General features: G+C 31.4%; 2 protein-coding genes across 2 annotated transcripts in view; both read right to left on the bottom strand.

Moving 5' to 3' along the window:
• LOC115889946 (sushi, von Willebrand factor type A, EGF and pentraxin domain-containing protein 1-like) overlaps nucleotides 1-16,410 on the bottom strand; it is a gene marked incomplete at its 5' end in the record, with an annotated part of 28,928 nt that extends 12,518 nt beyond the window's left edge. Inside the window, 7 exon segments of the mRNA XM_030910048.1 lie at nucleotides 707-856; nucleotides 8,647-8,805; nucleotides 8,903-9,034; nucleotides 11,819-11,941; nucleotides 12,913-13,218; nucleotides 16,235-16,258; nucleotides 16,261-16,410. Coding sequence (XP_030765908.1) covers nucleotides 707-856; nucleotides 8,647-8,805; nucleotides 8,903-9,034; nucleotides 11,819-11,941; nucleotides 12,913-13,218; nucleotides 16,235-16,258; nucleotides 16,261-16,410 — 1,044 coding nt within the window.
• LOC115889913 (chondroadherin-like) lies at nucleotides 6,922-8,108 on the bottom strand. Its single transcript, XM_030910003.1, has one exon. It carries the CDS (start codon nucleotides 8,045-8,047, stop codon nucleotides 7,100-7,102), a length of 948 nt encoding a protein of 315 aa, XP_030765863.1. The 5' UTR covers nucleotides 8,048-8,108; the 3' UTR covers nucleotides 6,922-7,099.
• Nucleotides 16,411-18,478: the final 2,068 nt, after the last annotated feature.

The raw sequence follows: 18,478 nt of genomic DNA, 5'->3' as shown, positions 1-18,478 counted from the left end.
CGTAAATTGTTTACATAATATTAAACAAAATAATGAAAGCAATCTGCTGGTCGATGCGAAAGAACTGTTGTACGTTTTTCCTTAATGGTTTCGATAAATATTGTGGAAATGTTGCAAAGTGACCACGCCTGTTACATTAACAGGTTTTTGTGGCATTTGTAAAGTTCAAACGTCAAACATTGTGTATGTTTTTTGTTTCCTCTTATTTCTTTCTTCCATTGATGCGGGCAATGCGTCGCATCCCTTCAAAATGTTATACACACGTAAAAGTCCACATAAACGTTGATTCTCACTATACCTTCCATATCAGCTCCCTTCCGTTTACATAAAATATTATACAGGGTGTCCGGAAATCTCAGGGCCCTGTTGGACGAAAATGACTAAATTTGGAAAACGTTGTTTTACCATAAAATGACATTTTTTGATGCTATTAACTTTTTTTTATTTTCATCAGTGGCGTCCCTACGGTATTTAAACTAAATATTATTGAAGAAAAAAATGGTACGTCACTGGTTTCTTTAAATAAAAATTACTTTTAAAATCTACATTTTCTTATAATATATTCGCATCCATCATATAGTATATGTTGGTTACAAGATGCGTATTATAAAAAAGTATCTATATGTTACATGGTCTAATAATGCATGAATAAACAAAATAGAAATAAATAAAAAATATGGTCGAGTCAAGGCTAGAGTGATCTTACCGTGCTGACAAATCCAGTGCAGGTAATCTAGATTGCATCCCACGTCATTCCATAGCCAGCCGCGACCTCCGTCCAACACCACGCAATTCTGCTCGCCGTTGTAGTTGTTGGGCTGGTCCTTGCCCCACGAAGGGCGCAGCACTAAATCACCTGTCGACAAAGGAATTTACTTATTCTATAAGATATAGGTTTCATCCAAGCACTATAAAATAAAATATTGTACATCATTGGTAAGTAATTAACTTTTACAGTATTCATTTCAAATTTCTGGGCTCAAAAATGACGTTTTGTTTCAATAAACTGAAAATTATTGATTAAATATTATCAGTATAAAAGTTAATTACCTACGTATCATTCATCTTAGATACAGGGAATACTTAATAAGAAATATGGTTCGATAAAACCTGTTGTAAAATGCACCATTGCCAAATACTCCATATTGTTTAATAAATAAATCAACATTATTTCAATGACATTATCTTAGCAGAATTAAATTAGAATGGCAACCTAGCAAAGCTGCAATAATTTTTAAACGGATAGGCACTGAAATAAATTCAGTTTAACTTTCCAATGCCCCAATCTTTGGCATTTTTGAATGGAGGAAATCGTGCAACTGCACTTCAGGGTTTAGAGTAAGTCGTGTCTGTTAATAAATTACTAGTAGTTGCAACACTATCAGAAAAAAAACATTTTACATTTGAACCTTTTCAAAGATAACAGTGGCAGTGCGCGATATGTGAAACAGTGAACTGGATGAAAATATGTAATCAAGGATGATTACATTCAATAATTCCACTCTGAGTGATTCACTTATTTGGTTATACATCAAAATAGAATTTTTTTAAATAGAAAAAAAATCTTTCACAATTCGTTTTTAGATCTTTTGTAATTAACATACATCAAAAATTCAAGTTTTTACCAAAACTTCGTATTTAAAAAAATGATGCAGTGTAAACCCTGTTTGAACCTACTCGCTTAGAGTTTTCTTCGATCATAATTAGCGATGGGAACTATCGAATGAATTAGACTATCGAATGGTTAATGAATGAATGATTTCAACTATCGAATGGTTTTATTCGAATAAAATCATTCATTCATTTGTATACTAAAGCATATGTGACAACCTCGCCGTGCGACTAAATGGTTATCGTTGAGTCACGACTATCGAATGCTTTTGATAAATGAAATTTAGTATTCGTTTGATTTTTGTATGCGTCAGTGGGCATTATTAGTTCTTCCAAATTTTTATAACTTCGCCGTATAAATACTGTGCTATTTTTGCGTTTATTAAAATAGTTAAAATACTAAAATAGTAGTTATTTTTTAATTTTATTTATTGACGATTGTGTGCATGTGCAGGTGGTCAAAATTTTTCCGAAAATTTGTGTGGTTTTCCGTAGTCCGATCTTTCAATTATTTAATTTTATATGGTATATGGTCTATTTTTTAATGGGAAATTTTGAGAAGTAGCAATTTTTAAGAGAGATGGGATGAACGTACAATTAATTTTAAAAATACATATTTGTATTTTAGATGTTTTAATAATATGAAGTAGTTGAAGTTAATAATCATATTTAAGTAATGTGGTTGTATAATCATATTTAAGTAAATGGTTATCAAACTCAAACTATGGGGTGAGAAAATTAAAATGAAAGTTTTACACGTGCCAATTTAAAAAAAAAAGTTAACGATGTTTGTATTTTGTTTATGCTAATTCTCTTACATGTAGTTTTTGCGAAGAAAAAAATATTTCATTTATTTTTTAAAGTAAATGCCAGTAAAAGTAAATATAATTTTTAAATAGTAATATAAAGCACCTAATATAAATAATTTTGATTTCCAATTTTTATTTATATTTTCCTTCCATTACACTGCATGCTTAGAAAATTAATAAATGTTTATATTTCATGATTTTAAAATTTGTTGTTAATATAACAAATTAGTTCTGTAATTATTATTATTTAATAAACCAACGTTGCCAAAAAAAATTTAGAGACTATATTATTTTTAAATAGGATCTAATATAAATAATTTTGACAACTAATTTGTTGTTTATATTTTGCTACTACTTAAAAAAAATATTTATATTAAATGATTTTAAATTTTGTTGTTAATAGGTATAACAAATTATTACTGTTATTATTATTTATTAAACCAGTCTTTGCTAAAAAACATTAAAAATAATTTTCCTGCATCCAAAATAACAAGTATTATTGCAATGTAACAACAGAATATTAATAAAAAAAAATGCAGAATATATAGACATACTATCCCTAATTAACTAAAGCCAAACAATAATATTCTTTGCTAATATCAACTAATACCAAAATATGGCAACAGCGCCCTTCATAATGTATTTTCTGTGTAAATACTAGCACCTCAATAAAAAAAATAATGTGTCCTTATCTATATCTCTGACTCCGCAAAAAATCAAAGATGCCGGCTTCTTTCATAGCATTGCCACCGACCGCTGTCGGGTTTCTCGGAAAGAAACCTACGTCGCCGGGCGACAACTAAAATTCAGTTAATATTTTATTATAATCCATCCTGACGAATGAATGAATTTCATAAATGAATGAATTTTATAAATAAATGGTTTTTGCAGCCGAATTACTAGAATACAATATTTCAAGGCAGATGACGGATCTATTCGATAATTTTTATTCGAATAGTTTTCAACGAATGTTTTCTTACTAACTATCGAATTATTCGAATGAATTGCAACTATCGAATGTTTCGATAGTATTCATTCGATAGTTCCCACTACTAATCATAATCCATAAAAGTGATAAATATCAATAAACCAACTTTTAATTTATGTGCTTTGCAGTCTTATAAATATTGCAACGTATATTCCATAGTAAAAAAAACTACATATTAATGAATAATTTATAAGCATCTATTTAACACGAGTCAGTATTGCGCAAGTTTTAATTTCTACTTTATAAAGCGATCTTATGGGAATTAATGTTGTTATAACGCTACTTAAGCGCTGAATTAATAGCTTCATTGTTTTTTAACTTTGCCTTTTTTAAATTGTGTTACTGAAATAGTGAAAAGAATAATAAAGTACCTAATATTAAATTTGATGGTTAGAAATTAAGCTCAATTTATTATACAGTGTGTTTCAAAAAACATGTACCATCTTTCGTTATTTTTCTTATCAACATAGGTCATATAGGATTAATAAAATTGCGTTTATCTCATCAAGGAGGCCGAAATCGACAAAATATCAAAAGGCAACTTTTAATCGGCATTAAACTGCTTACACGATTCTGATATCAAAAGAAAAAAGTCAGTGGCGCACATGTTTATCGATACTTTTTCAGCATTAAAATATGTAGCACTTATAGTAACTTTTACCCCCAAAATTTCATTTGAATCACTAAAAGTACTTGGAACAAAAGTATAATAAATCGAATGATTATTAAGACTTTAACACCCTGTAGCTACGAAACAAAGCAGAATCGGACCTATGTTGATATGAAAAATAAATCTTATTTTAATGTGGGGAATCTCCCTAAGAGAGATGGCACATGTTTTTTAAAACACCCTGTATATCTACTAAATGCAAAGACTGATGAATTAAGTCATTCAAATCTTGAAACAAATCGCACTTTTCCAGACCGTCAAACACAATGGCGTAGAAGAAAGTCTTTCTCAATTAATTGTTACTTGTAATTAATTCAATTTTCATTGTTTTAAATCACCGGAGGTGTTGTTGAACCGAACTTTGTACGAGCATAAATAATTCTCCGTTAATTACCGACACAATAGACAGATGCTTGAAAAAAAAAGCATCTTGGTTCATTAGAGAAAGATTTAGGATATTAGAATACCTTCTGTCAGTGTTTGGAGTTATTCAACTGCCTATTTAATGCTATACAGGGTGAGTCTTAAATAAGTGCAAATATTTGCAGGGCTGGTAGATCTCGGTAAAAGAAACATATTTTCTCTTTATCGTTTTATTTTTTATTTTCCTCTCTATCGTTATTTTTTCGTTAAATTTTCTCTTTATCGTTATATTATATTTTGCTTAAATTTTGAGAACCAATTAATTGGGTTTTCTGGGTTTTCTATCTTGTAAATTTAATCTACTACCTAGGTTGCCAGAATTTTTTTTTCCAAAAATTCCAAATTTTATTTTTTTTGCAAAAAACCCTTATAATCGTGTTTTTGGTATCCAAATATACTACTCCTAAAAATATTTGCACGTATTTAAGACTCACCCTGTATAATGTCATTAAATGCGTTTTAGAAGATTCATTTTTTGGTGTTATTTCAATTTTTCTTAGAATAAACTATTTGAATTTAAAACTATAAAAAATGAAATAATAATAATAATGGACATTTTATCAATGCAAAAATATTTAATTCACTTAGTGGATAAAATGCAATTAAAACACGAGTGAAATACAACGTTTCATCCACTAACACATGTATACCGGGTGCGTCCCAAAATTGGCTCGCCCCCTATAACATTTTTATTTTTTCAGATAAAAAAACGTCATTTGGTATGTTAGTATATGACATAAATTAGGACTGATTGACGTATTCAGCTGTTTTTGATCACTTCCTGTTTAACCGGAAATGACTACAACTTTTGATTTTTAAATGACACCCTCGGTACTAGGTATTTTTTTTTACTTTATTCGATAGAAAATGGCACTCTCAATCGCATATGGTTTATTTGAAATTGTAACATGCGGTTCATAACGACAATTTGACTCGAAATACCAAGTATGTGATACCAAATTATAGTGATGAGTGAAATATCGGTAACTGTGATTTTGTCACTGATATTCTATAATCACAGTCTCGGCCTGTGACTGATTTGAAAATAAACGGTGACTTGCTAGAGCGTGACGATTATAGTTAATTGTGATTTCTCTGGTAACGAGAAAATACTTCACAGAGCGGGACGTCGCGCGTCGCGAACGCAGCTGCCGATGGCGCCGTACGTCTCATAGGATAGATATCTGACAAAGTGATCTAATGACAGTGACTGTTAGAAGTGATTTAATTTTTTATGTATTTTATATTTTATTACTATTTTTTTATCACTACGAATCGGTTTGGTTCCTTTTTAGTTTAGCAGGTTTTTTTAAAGCCAAACATAAAGTTTTACCTTTATACTGTTTATTTTTTTTAGAAACTTCATTTTTTATATATTTCGTTTATTTTAATACAAAGGAAAATATTTGTTGTTTAATGTATTACTTATCTCGTGTTGTTAAGTTTCGTTCGTTATGGTTATGAGCATATTGCATATTTTATTCTTTTCCCGTTGGTTTCTTTAAACAAAAAAAAAATTGTTTTATTTTTATTTTATAATATACCTTTTACCCACTGTTTAGTGTTTTCTATTTCAGCGGCCTTGGATAAAGGACAAATAAAAATTAGTATAACAACAACAACAGAATCGTATCATTCGTATCGTATCTTATATTTTAGCCGTGATTGTGCTTTCGGATTCATAATCATAAAGTCACAGTCACACTTAAGAGTCACAGATAATACAAAGTCGCTGTCACAGGTAAGCCTGTGAACAGAAAATCACGGTTTGTCTCATCACTACCAAATTATCCGTAAAAAATGTGTTTTTTTCCCAAATATGCTAAAAAGCCACTCTTGTTCCATTTGAAAAAATTGAGATATGATTAAAAATACTATTTGGGCATCTTTTAACCGGCCAGGACAAGACACGAAAAACATTAGACGATCAAATCTATTTTTCCAAGGCTCCTTGATTAAAAATTAATGTTTTTAACACAGCCATGGCACTCTAGATTGAAATTACGATGAAATACGATCTTTTTTTAAGCAAAAATGTCAAAAGTTGACATATTATCATAAGTCATTCTATTCAGAGTGTCATTTTCTACCGAACAAACTAAAAATATACCGAGGGTGCCATTTAAAAATCGAAAGTTTTAGTCATTTCCGGTAAAACAGGAAGTAAGAAAAACTAATTGAATACGTCAATCAATCCTGATTTATGTCATATATTCATAAATACAAAATCTCATTTTTTATCTCAAAAAATAAAAAAAAACTTACAGGAGCCGAGCCACTTTTAAAAAACACCCGGTACATATCTACAGGAACAAGTAAATTTCCTCATCCTTTTATTAAAACCATTATTATTTTCCAAGATTAAACCAAATTGTTTGTTTCAAATCGGATTGGAAGTACCGCAAACCTAGACAGCGTAAAATAGAAAGCCAAAGATGGTAAGAATTTGTTTTATTATTACATACAGTACAGTTACAAAAATAAAATGCCTGACTAAATACAAAAATATCTTTTTACAAACTACCTAGAGCGTAAAATTATCTATAATCCCATACAAACAAAAATACTTATATTCTACGAAAAATAACAAAAACTTTATTACTTAACACAATCTTTTTCGGGAAGAGTGATGTTGATGTTCTTCACCAAAGGAGACATCTTCTGAAACTCAATATTCTTCCTAACTTTTTTCCTCAAGTCATGAAGACAACTACAATTCAGTGGGTTCCCTATCAAATTCAAAGCCTTGATTTTACTTAGTCCATTTTCCATAAACTCTTTTGGCAGACAGTTGATATTATTATGAGACAAATTCACCTTATCAGCTTTAACAAGCTTGATCAAAACCACAGCATCGGTCAGCTCATTATGATCCAAATAAACCTCCTTGAACTCCTTGATGTCAAAAGCCAGCTTATGAATTTTATTAAGCTTGTTATAACTGAATTCAACCATCATAACGTTATCACTAACAGCTGCAAACAGATTTGCCGGTAACTGTTCGATAAAATTGTTCTTGATTGAAATATGGTTCAATTTCTGACAGCCTGCAAATTTTAAATCGTACTGAGAGAGTTCGTTGTGGTCCAGGATGATGGTAGTTAGGTCTTTCATGTTGTCAAAAGCTTCACTCTTGATGGTTCGTATTTGGTTGTGGGAAAGGTTCAAAAATCGTACCGTTAGGTTGTTGAAGACTCCTTCATCGAGTTGTGGAATCTTGTTAAGGGTTATTGACAAGTTCTGAAGGGTTTTGGGAAGATTGTTGAAGGCTCCTGGTTTGATATAAGTTAAACTGATATTGTCCAAGCTCAAAACCTTTAATTCTGGTATAAATGTCAGATCAACGGCACTCAAACTTTCTAGAGAAGTGTTTAGTTGAATTTTTTCAGATTTTCGTAGTCCTTCAGTTATTTCTGACCGGGCTTTGTACAAATAGGGTTGGGTACTGTTCGATTCGTACCATAACAGATCGAATTCAAACACTTCTGTATCGATAGCAGCGATTTTAGACACAAAAAACAAGAAAAACACGTATTTGAGAATCATTTTCGCTACTGTACTAGTTAAAACGAAAGAATGTACGGTAATAACAACTCGGCAGCTTCTACAAAGAATACTAAATTGGGAAATTACAGGATAGAGGCATTTGGCTTTTAAAAGCCTTGTTTATATTGCCGCAATTTCTTAATTTCGATCCTAATTGAGACACGGGCGATTTATCATCCTATATACCGGGTGTTTCGAAAGTACTGTACGTTTTTGAAGTGGAATCTCTTTACGTGCGTTGAGAGTACAAATTCAAAGCCGTAAAACACGAGCTAGCTCAGGAAATTGCGGCTTTTACACTTGAAAGCTGAACACATCACCATTGTAATAAAGTTTATACAAAGTTCACTACACATAACAAATTATTAAAAATCGCTAAAATTGTCGCTGTTGACGATGTGGTGACTTATCCGTAGGCTCCAAAATGATGGCGTCTATCGTAACAAATTCTGGTGCAGCCCGTATATGGGATTTATGTCCTTGGCTTCTTTAGTCATTGATGACACTAATATTATGGAATAAGTATAAAAGATAGTAATGAAAGTATGTTGTTATAAAAATAAATGCATGATAACTAAATTTAAAGATGATAGACTTACCATTGACCCATTTCCAAGTTCTGGATGTAAGTCCCGGTTCTTTCTGAGCACCGATCCACACCAACTGCGTTCTGAGAGTTGGTTTTCTTCGTTCAAGCTCAGCATAAATGAATGACGTTTGGCCTGGGTTCATGCCATGTACCAAGTCACCATTGTGACCTAAATACAAATAAGTTTCGGTAAGTTTTACACAGTTACAAGTTAAGTTATTGTTGTATACACATAAATATAATATTTAATAGGTGTATGTAGTTACTTTGGCAATATGCTCTGGCTTCCTGGAAAGATTCTCCTCTAGTTACACCCAATTCGTAGCATGTTCTGGCGAAAGCAGCAAGTTGGGCTTCTTCGGGAGCGTCTTTTGGTGCACATCTATCTACAGAAAATTCTGAAACAAAAAGAGGCAAATTAATTTCTGTCATATCTTATTAGAACTGCCAAATTTTTTAAAACAATGCTAAAATTGATAATAAAATAAAAAAATGAACGCTAATATTATTGAACTGTCAAATAATATCAACCGCTGTGCGTGGTTAAAAGTATGCAGTAAGCATTAGTATAATTATAGTTTTACTATTAATTAGTAGGTATATAGTATTAATAACCTGTATTAAATTAATTAATTAATGAGATTATGGCATTCGGAAAAATGTTAAATGTAGTGGAATAAAAAAAACGAAAACAATTAATTATAGTTTTAATGTAATAATTGTAATTAAATGGTATTATAAAACAAATAATTTTGTGTTTTGGAGGTGCTTAACCTAGCACAAAGTTGGATAAAAGCTATGTTAATTTATGATATAAAATACAGGATGTTCCATTTGAAATAGGGTGAGAAAAATATAACATCTTCTTTTGAATTACCCTGTACCTAAAAAGCAATTTAGTCTATTTACATATGATCATTTTTCAATGAAATAATATTGGAAAATGCAAAAAAAAGCATGAATAATTTACACTAGCATATTTAGAACAGGCATTTTTTTACGAATAATTTAGTATCACACACTTGGAATTTCGAGTCAAATTGCCGTTATGAACATGTTACATCTTCAAATAAACAATATGCGAAAATGTCAACAGTTAACATATGATATGTCATTCTATTCAGAGAGTCATTTTCATTTTCTATCGAGTAAAGTACAAAAAAACCGAGGGCGTCATTTAAAAATCAAAAGTTGTAGTCATTTCCGGTGAAACAGGAAGTGACCAAAAACAATTGAATACGTCAATAAATCCTAATTTCTGTCATCTACTAATATACCAAATCTTGTTTTTTTATCTGAAAAAATAAAAAAGTTTTAGAGGTGAGTCACTTTTAAGACGGACCCGGTATATTAAAAAAATCTGTTAGATATAATATTCTTTAGTTAATAAAATTTTAAAGTTTCTATATAAACATGGATACAATATTGTTGAAATCTCTGCAACAAAACTCTTTTACGATTATTGAAATATAACAAATGTAATTGGAATGCAGGCTTACAGCAACCACATCATTATTTTTATATAATTTTAACATGTCTGTAACATTCGACATACGACCAATCAGAGCGAAAATATTTTCAAATTAATTATAACCTTCATGGCGAATTGACTGCATCTAAAATTAGACTATCTTACGAGATCACGAGTAATAACAGAAAAAAAATAATAATGACAAAGGAAAGTAAGTATGGTTTTGAAAGTAACAACATTCAAGTTTGAATGGTGTCAAATATAGAAATATTAGTCTGATTGATAACATTATTTCCGGCATATAATATACTGTGTGTTATATTTTTTATTGTCAATATTCTCCAATATAATATTGGTCTTACTAAATTTGAGAATTATTAATTTTTAGAGGTTCCCTCTTCAGAGGTTTTACTTTATTAATTTTTATATTGCATTTTTATTTTCTGTAACAGTAGATATATTATATCTACACCTAGATATACCGTGTGATCGAGAAAAAACGGCGTCAAAAACGGCTGGGAAATGATAATTGATGATAATTTGGCCCGATAAATACTTGGCCCGTTCTAAGTAATGGCATCTAGGGCTTGACTTCGCCCAAATTATTTTCGATTGTCATTCGCAGCCGACTTTGACGCCATTTTTTTTTTCGATCGTATGATATTTTAAACAATACCAAAATTGTATATTTATTTCTGTACTGAGCATAATTATTTTAAGATAATTAGAACATATTTTTTTTATTTCCAACAAAAGTAACTTACGTAAAAACATCCTTGTTTAAATGCGTTTCCTACAATTTATTAATACCAAATAGAGACTATATTAATGCTGACCATAAGGTTTCACTGTTTTTTCTGTGCCCTTCCCCATAACCTTGAATAAAAGCTTTTAAATATATCCATTTAAAATAACTCTTTCATATAAATACATTTATTCATTTTTATAACAAAAAAGAAATAAGAAGTAACCTAGACGTTACAATGTTGTTGTAATTATATTAGGCCTTCACACTGTTGCTATTATGTACTTAATTTTTTTTTTCTCATACGATTTACAGGTGGTAAGTTTAAATCACGATTTTTTGTTTGTTTTAAATAGTTTTTATAAAAAAGATTTATTCTCCATCGCGGTCTTCCTTGGAATTTTTATTCCGATGGTACATACTACGACATATTATACAGGGTGGTTTGAACTGTAGTAGTTCTGGAAACTTCGGCGGATATTAACGTTACTTCATAAATTATTGGGAAGACATCTCGAAATAAAAATAAAATTTCTACACCCTGTATCTCCGAAACGAAGAATTTTAGGACATATATATTTATACAAACTTTTTTACTTATTTTTATCTGCAGAATATGCTGCCGATGTTTCCGGAATGCAGGTCGGACCACCGTGTTTATTTAATTAAAGAGGTTCATTGTCCATGTGCTTGTTGATGTCTCCTACTTTTAGTGCTAATCAGATGATTTTGAATGGCTTTGTAGCATTTATATAGTTACTACTGATTTTTTAGTGCATTATAAGTTAAATCTATTATTATATTAAGACGCATTATTAATATAATCCTCCAAAAAAGAAATTTACAGTGAATTTTAAAAATCTTCATACCTACCTGTATTCTTATTTTTTTGCGCCACTTATTCATTTATACTTTGTATAATCTCCATAAATTAATAATAATATAAATAAACAAATATTAACTTACCATCAGTAGTGAACACCTCAACCTCACAAAGAGATAATGAACCTTCTACACCAACAAGTTGCAGAAAAACGTACTGGCCAATGAGAGATCTTGCACAAGTAAACGTCTTTGTAGATCCTTCATCTGAAAAAAATCAACATAAGAAGAAAGTATTAGAGACAGTGTTAAAATTACACTAATCAAAAGATTTACTCCTCATAGCATTAAAATAGTTCTTCATAATTACTTTCATATTTATACCTCCTTTCACAATAATTACTTTAAATTAATAGGTTCAAATGAATCAGAAATAAACAAGAATACATGATTACCAGGAAGTGATCGGAAAATCACTACAATCAGCATTATTTTAACATCGTTCAATGATTTTAACATCACGATATTTCAAACCATACGTTTTTCATATAAAAAATAGATGATCTCAACAAAATAATGGAAAAAAAACACACCACTATTCTGCATATCGTGCAGATTGGTAATTAAACCAGAAAAAGGATTTCCTAAATGATGTAATTCATTTTTTTTTTTCAAAAAAAGACTTATTAATGTATTTAATTAGGGTGTTCGTTGTTAATTACCACAGAGCATGGATGAGATTTGCATCAGAATGAGAGGAAGTAACTAACGCTGTGAAGTTATTTTTGTCTGCAATTAACTACAGTTAATGTGACATAAAAAATGAGTTGTATTGTTAAAAACTTGCATCTTTAGAGGTAGTGCTTTAATTATTAACAATTTTTGATAATTATATAAACAAAAAACATTTTTTTGTTTATATAATTATAAAAAAATTGTTTGAAACAAATAGCATGTTCTATTTGGAGTAAAAATGTACTTTTTGTCCAACGTACAGCCCCTTTACAAATGTATCATTTTTGCTCCTAATAAAACAATATACCGTATGATCGAAAAAAAAAACGCCGTCAGCGGTGGCTATGAAATGAAGATACCTGTCCTTTTATAGATAAATTTATATGGAAAATGTCATAGATCCTCATTTCCCAGCCAACTAGACGCCGTTTTTTTTTCGATCATACGGTACTATTAAAAAGGCCTAAAACAAAAAAATTAAATAAATTGTTATTAACAAGTACCTATAGTTCCCGGGAACCAAGCACATAAAGGGTTCCTCTGCAAATCAGTACTGCTGTTCCCTACTCTGATCTCCAAGTCTTGTAAGGGTTGATGACCACAACAACCCCTAGTAGTCACCCTGACCACTTTAACGGGGTACGGCCTCAAAAGGTCCACTTGCCACCAAGGACTGGCCTCTTTTTGAGTTTCTGAGCATTTTTTGCTGTCGTGTTCAGTGCTACGTTCGCCATCGTTGGCGTTTAGAGCACTGCCACCTCTAACTGTAGTGGATTGGTTTGCTGGCTTACGGAAAGCTATGTTAACACCTGAAAAATAAACATTTTTCAAGTTAGATCACGTTGCTTTGTGAATTTTTTGAGTTTATTTGGAAAAAAACATTGTATTCCGATGTTCAAAAAAAGATTTTTTACTTGTTTTCTCCAAAAATGGAATTTAAAGACAAAAAAATAGAAAGAAAAAACACAGAATGATATTTTCCTTAATTTTAAAACTCTCTAACATGTATAACATCTTAAATAGTGAATAAAAATAAACTTTGAGGGAGTGGTTCCTTTTGAAGAAGTAGGCTTGTGTCCATCAGCAGATTACCATAAGCTGAAGAAGTATGATTCTTGGAATAAGGGACATAAATTCAGTATAAAATAATATAATTCGCTCTAAAGAATATATTAATACCAAATTATAAGGAGAAAATATTGTGGAGCTGGTCCCTTTTGAAGAAGAAGTAATCTGTTTACCAGCAGTTTACCATAAGCTGAAGAAGTATGATTCTTGGATTGGAGGGCAAAAATTTGATATGGGATATTATAATTATAACCAAAAGAATAAATTTAAACCTAATAATGACGAAAAAACCTCGAGGGACTAGTTTCTTTTGAAGCCGAAGGCTTGTGTCCATCAGAAGTTTACCATAAGCTGAAGAAGTATAATTCTTGGAATAAGAGGCATAAATTCAGTTCGAAATAGCATTATTTTCACTAAGAGAATATATTAATACCTAGTTATAACAAAAAAACCTTGTGGGGCTGGTCCCTTTTGAAGAAGAAGGCTTTTGTCCATCAGAAGTTTACCATAAGCTGAAGAAGTATGATTCTTGAGGTGAGGGGCAAAAATTCAGTATGGAGTATTATTATTATCCCCAAAATAATAAATTAAAACCTAATTATAACGAGAAAACCTTGTAGAACAACAATAAATCTTTATTAACAAAAAATCCAGCTATATTCTCAGGATTTTACGAAAAACACGCCGTCTATTATTATGCGGCTGTACTTCTATGATGACCTTGTATAATCTAGGTGTAATAATTAATACTGTAACAGGTATGTGCGTTCTTTCCCACCCAAAACACCCACGCAATGATTATTTAAGCATCTAATAAAAACATTTTCACAACTTTTACACTACTCTCTCGTGTAAATTCTTCAAATGTATTTAAACCCTTTTTTCTGAAAAAAATAATACATTTTTTTTGTTATGCCGAAGGTTTTTGTACTGATTTTATTTTAGTTTTATTTAACTTTGTATTGAGTCTATCATGGAGTTGTTATGGAAGAAACTTAATCATATTGAAATTCCGTTGCAAAACCAGGCGAACCAGACCGGTAAACTACGGTAAAGAGCGGTTCCTACGGTTGGCGTTTTCTAAATTTCAATACCTTTATTATAAAATTTATCTTTTATGTATTTTTAATGTACCTATTCTCTGCTTTTACGTTTGCTTCGTCTTTCAATGGAGTTTAATTAAAAATTACTTTATTAATAAACTGTTAAACTCGTTAGACAGCTCAAGTGACGATTTGTAGGTCCAATATTAAAACAGATCAATAATAAATAAACAAATCTAATCAATATTTATATTTTTATAGCTTAAAAAACATTCACGATTACTTGTTGTCTTGTTTTTCATGTTTTCCTTAAATGTTCCTGACTTTAAGAAACAATGGCTGCATGATAAGTTTAAATGGTCCTAAAAAGTCTTTCTATTTAGATAATAAAATTTATTTACGTGGATGCAATCTGGAATATGTACAAAAATCCAAAAAGTATGATCAGACAGGGGAAGTTCCTATCGGAATCCTTCCTGACATCTAAAGGACTTAGACAGGGGTGCAGTTTATCACCTACCTTATTTAAAATATATATCCAGGAGGCATTGAAAAACTGGAGAAGGAAGAGTAGAGCTCTGGGAATAGAGATTGACAACCACTGTCTATCGACCTTGTTCTTTGCAGACGACCAAGTTATTGTTGCAGGTTGTGAGGAGGATGCCGACTATATGTTGAGGAAACTTGAGGAAGAATACGACAGATATGGGGATTCAATATCAACCTCACAAAAACCGAATACCTGAAAGTAGGAGAAGAACAAACTGAAGATCCTGAACAACACATACATGAAATTAAAAGGTGTAGCGAATATAAATATTTAGGAAGTATTATATCTGAAGAAGGGAACTCCAAGAAAGATATACATAGTAGAGTTCAACAAGGTAAGAAAGTAATCCGTCTTTTAAACCATCTCCTGTGGTCAAATAAAACATCCATCCAAACAAAGATAAGGATTTACAAAGCAATCGTAGAGCCAATTTTAACATACGGTGCCGAATGCTGTCAATTTACAGCAAAAGAAAGAAGGATGGTCGAGTCAGTGGAGATGGACTTTCTCAGAAGAGTATGTCGCATATCAAGGATGGCACACATTAGAAATGAGGAGATCAGGCAAAGAACAAGGCGAATATATACCAGCACCGACAACATCGAATCGAGACAGCTACTATGGTATGGGCACGTAAAAAGAATGGGAGAGGAAAGATGACCAAAAAGGGCAATGGAGTATCGTCCCCAAAGCAGAAGGAAAAGAGGAAGACCTACAACTACGTGGTTAGATGGAGTAGACCAGTATATGAGAGACAGAGCTATTAACCAGGAAGAATGGCAAAATCGAGCAATATGGAGGTCGAAATGCGGGATGCGGCAGAAGCTGTGGACCCCGCTTTATGTATATAAATTTATTTACCTTTACTGCCTACCCCCGTTGCTTTTGGCTGTAAATACAAAATATTATTACAAATTTTAGAAATTAAATGAGAATTTCACTCGAACTTCCAATATTTGCTTGATTTGTGTCACATAAATGACATTGACTGACAAACAAAACCAGAAAAACCAGCCTTCTTGCGCTGGTTAGTTTGGTGCCAGCTATAACCGAATTTTTCAGGTACCGTATTCCGTAATAAGAAAACTTTCAAGAACCGATAGAAACGGAACATAAAACCATAACCAAGGCAAGCAACGGAATACACCCTATAAGTGTTCTTACCACAAAATGGTAGGTCTCCTGTCCCTGCCCCGATGAAGAACACGATATTTGTGTATTTCCGAAAGTTTCGTATCCTTCATCACACCTGTACGACGCGGTGGTACCCGGTGCCAAAGCTGGCGAGCTCAAGGTCATGCGAGCGTTCAACGGCACGGGTGGATGGCCACATTTTGTATCTGAAAAATAGAAAAAAAAACAGATATAAGTAGGGTGTTATGGTGAAATGGACGTAAAAGGTTTTAAAAGCGAGTTTTAAAAAGTAAAAATGTTTTGTTTTGGTTATCTGGTGTCGTTATACCAATCTGAGAAAGAAGTTTATGTAAAAGAATCCATATTCTTTTATGTTATATTTTATATTTTAATTATATTTTTATCCATATAAAGTAACAAAGAACAGAGTTAAAATATAATTAATGTATTTTTGAACTTCTGAAAGATATATAGGTATATATTCTTCTAAAGTAGGTCTCCAAATGGATTTAGCAGAACCTAAATTAATATACTTATAATGAACTGGTACTATACAACTAAGTTTTAAGAAAATACTGTTCCCTATATAAATTTTACTATGAATTTGGTGAAACAAATTTTAGTCTATATACTGACAGCCATATTATTTTTTAGGGTTCCGTACCCATAGAGTAAAAACGGGAATCCTATTACAAAGATTTCGCTGTCCGTCCGTCCGTCCGTCCGTCTGTCACAAAGATCTATCTTATGAACCGTTATAGCGAGACAGTTGAAATTTTTACAGTAAGTGTATCTATGTTGCCGCTATAAGAACAAATATTAAAAACAGAATTAAATAAATGTTCTTTCACTAAACATTATCTTTTAAGTAAGAATTTTACATAGAATCCTCGGTAGCCTAAAGCGTTAGGACTTTACGATGCTATGACGTTGGAGCCGTAGTAAGGCAGGTTCGAATCCTAGTCAAGGCGACTTTTTTTAATCGTTTTTTTTTTAATTTTTACATATTTTTACATATTTATTTTTACTTTTTAGCCGACCATACCAATAGGTATGGTAGGCTATTGAGATCGGCAAAAAAAAAGTTTTTTTAATTTCACTCAAAATGAGTTATTTGGGTCATAAATGACCTAAATACAAAATATTTTTATGGTGTCTGTCTGTCTGTCAGTCCGTCCGTCTGTCTCTCCGTCTGTAACATGATAACTCAAAAACCGCTGAGCCGATTTTAACCAAATTTGGCACAAAAATACTGTGGCACCCGAGAATCTGGCCATTAGATTTTGGTGGGGGTGGGGGGTTGGTAAGGGGGTATGGGAGGGGGTTAAAAATTTAAAAAAACGTAACTCCAAAATTACAGTAGCTAGCGAAACGCGGTTTTCAAATTAAGATTAGGAATAATATTTGCAACAAAATTTGTAATAACATCAAAATCAGTCAAAGTCGCAGTTTTCGAGATATTAACATATTTTAGTATGGGCGGCTATATGTGCCTCCCGGCGTCAATTTTTACATATTTATTATTGATTAATACAATTTTTAGTAATGTGTTTCTTCATTTTTTTTAAATTACTTATACGCGCATTCAAAATTACAGCTAAATCGGAAAAAAAGTTTATAATAATATACTGTCTAATGTTGTATAGATAATGAATGGTACGGAACATTTCGTGCGCGAGTCCGACTCGCACTTGACCAATTTTTTTTTGATATCTGTTCCATGTACAGGGTGTCCCATTTTCGTCTGTTTTACAGGGTGCCTTGTTTATGAGTAGAGCAACAATGATGTGGTTTTTATTTTACTCATAAACGAGGAACGAAGTAAGACACACGAAAATGGGACACATTATACAGATATTTCGTCCTGCACTGATACATCTATTAATATGCTCAGTTAAAATGCTTGTAAATAAGATTTTCTCTGTTTATATGGAGAAGCTTTTTAGCATCTTCCTCTAAAGGTTTTATAAATTTTTGTCTTGCCTTTTCTCTCAAATGTTTTTTTTTCCAGTCCATTTCATTCTTTTCTCAATTAATTACATGCCTTGTTTTTAAAGCATATTTTCGAAGTTTTTATTAGAAAGATAGTATTTCTATAAGATTGAGTTAATAAATAAACTCACCACAAAACTACAACTAATTTCTTATCGACATTTTCAAGCTTACTGGAACATAGATATACACTTATTTTTTACAACGTCCTAGTTTTACGAATGAATAGACACAAAGAACAAAAAGACGAAATGACTACTACGTCTTAATATTTTCTACCAA

This window comes from Sitophilus oryzae, unplaced genomic scaffold (assembly GCF_002938485.1).
Source record: "Sitophilus oryzae breed Bouriz unplaced genomic scaffold, Soryzae_2.0 scaffold_857_pilon_pilon, whole genome shotgun sequence".
NCBI classification, from domain to species: Eukaryota; Metazoa; Arthropoda; class Insecta; order Coleoptera; family Curculionidae; genus Sitophilus; species Sitophilus oryzae.
Note: the sequence above shows the minus strand (reverse complement) of the source record. Positions and strands in the feature narration are given on the sequence as shown.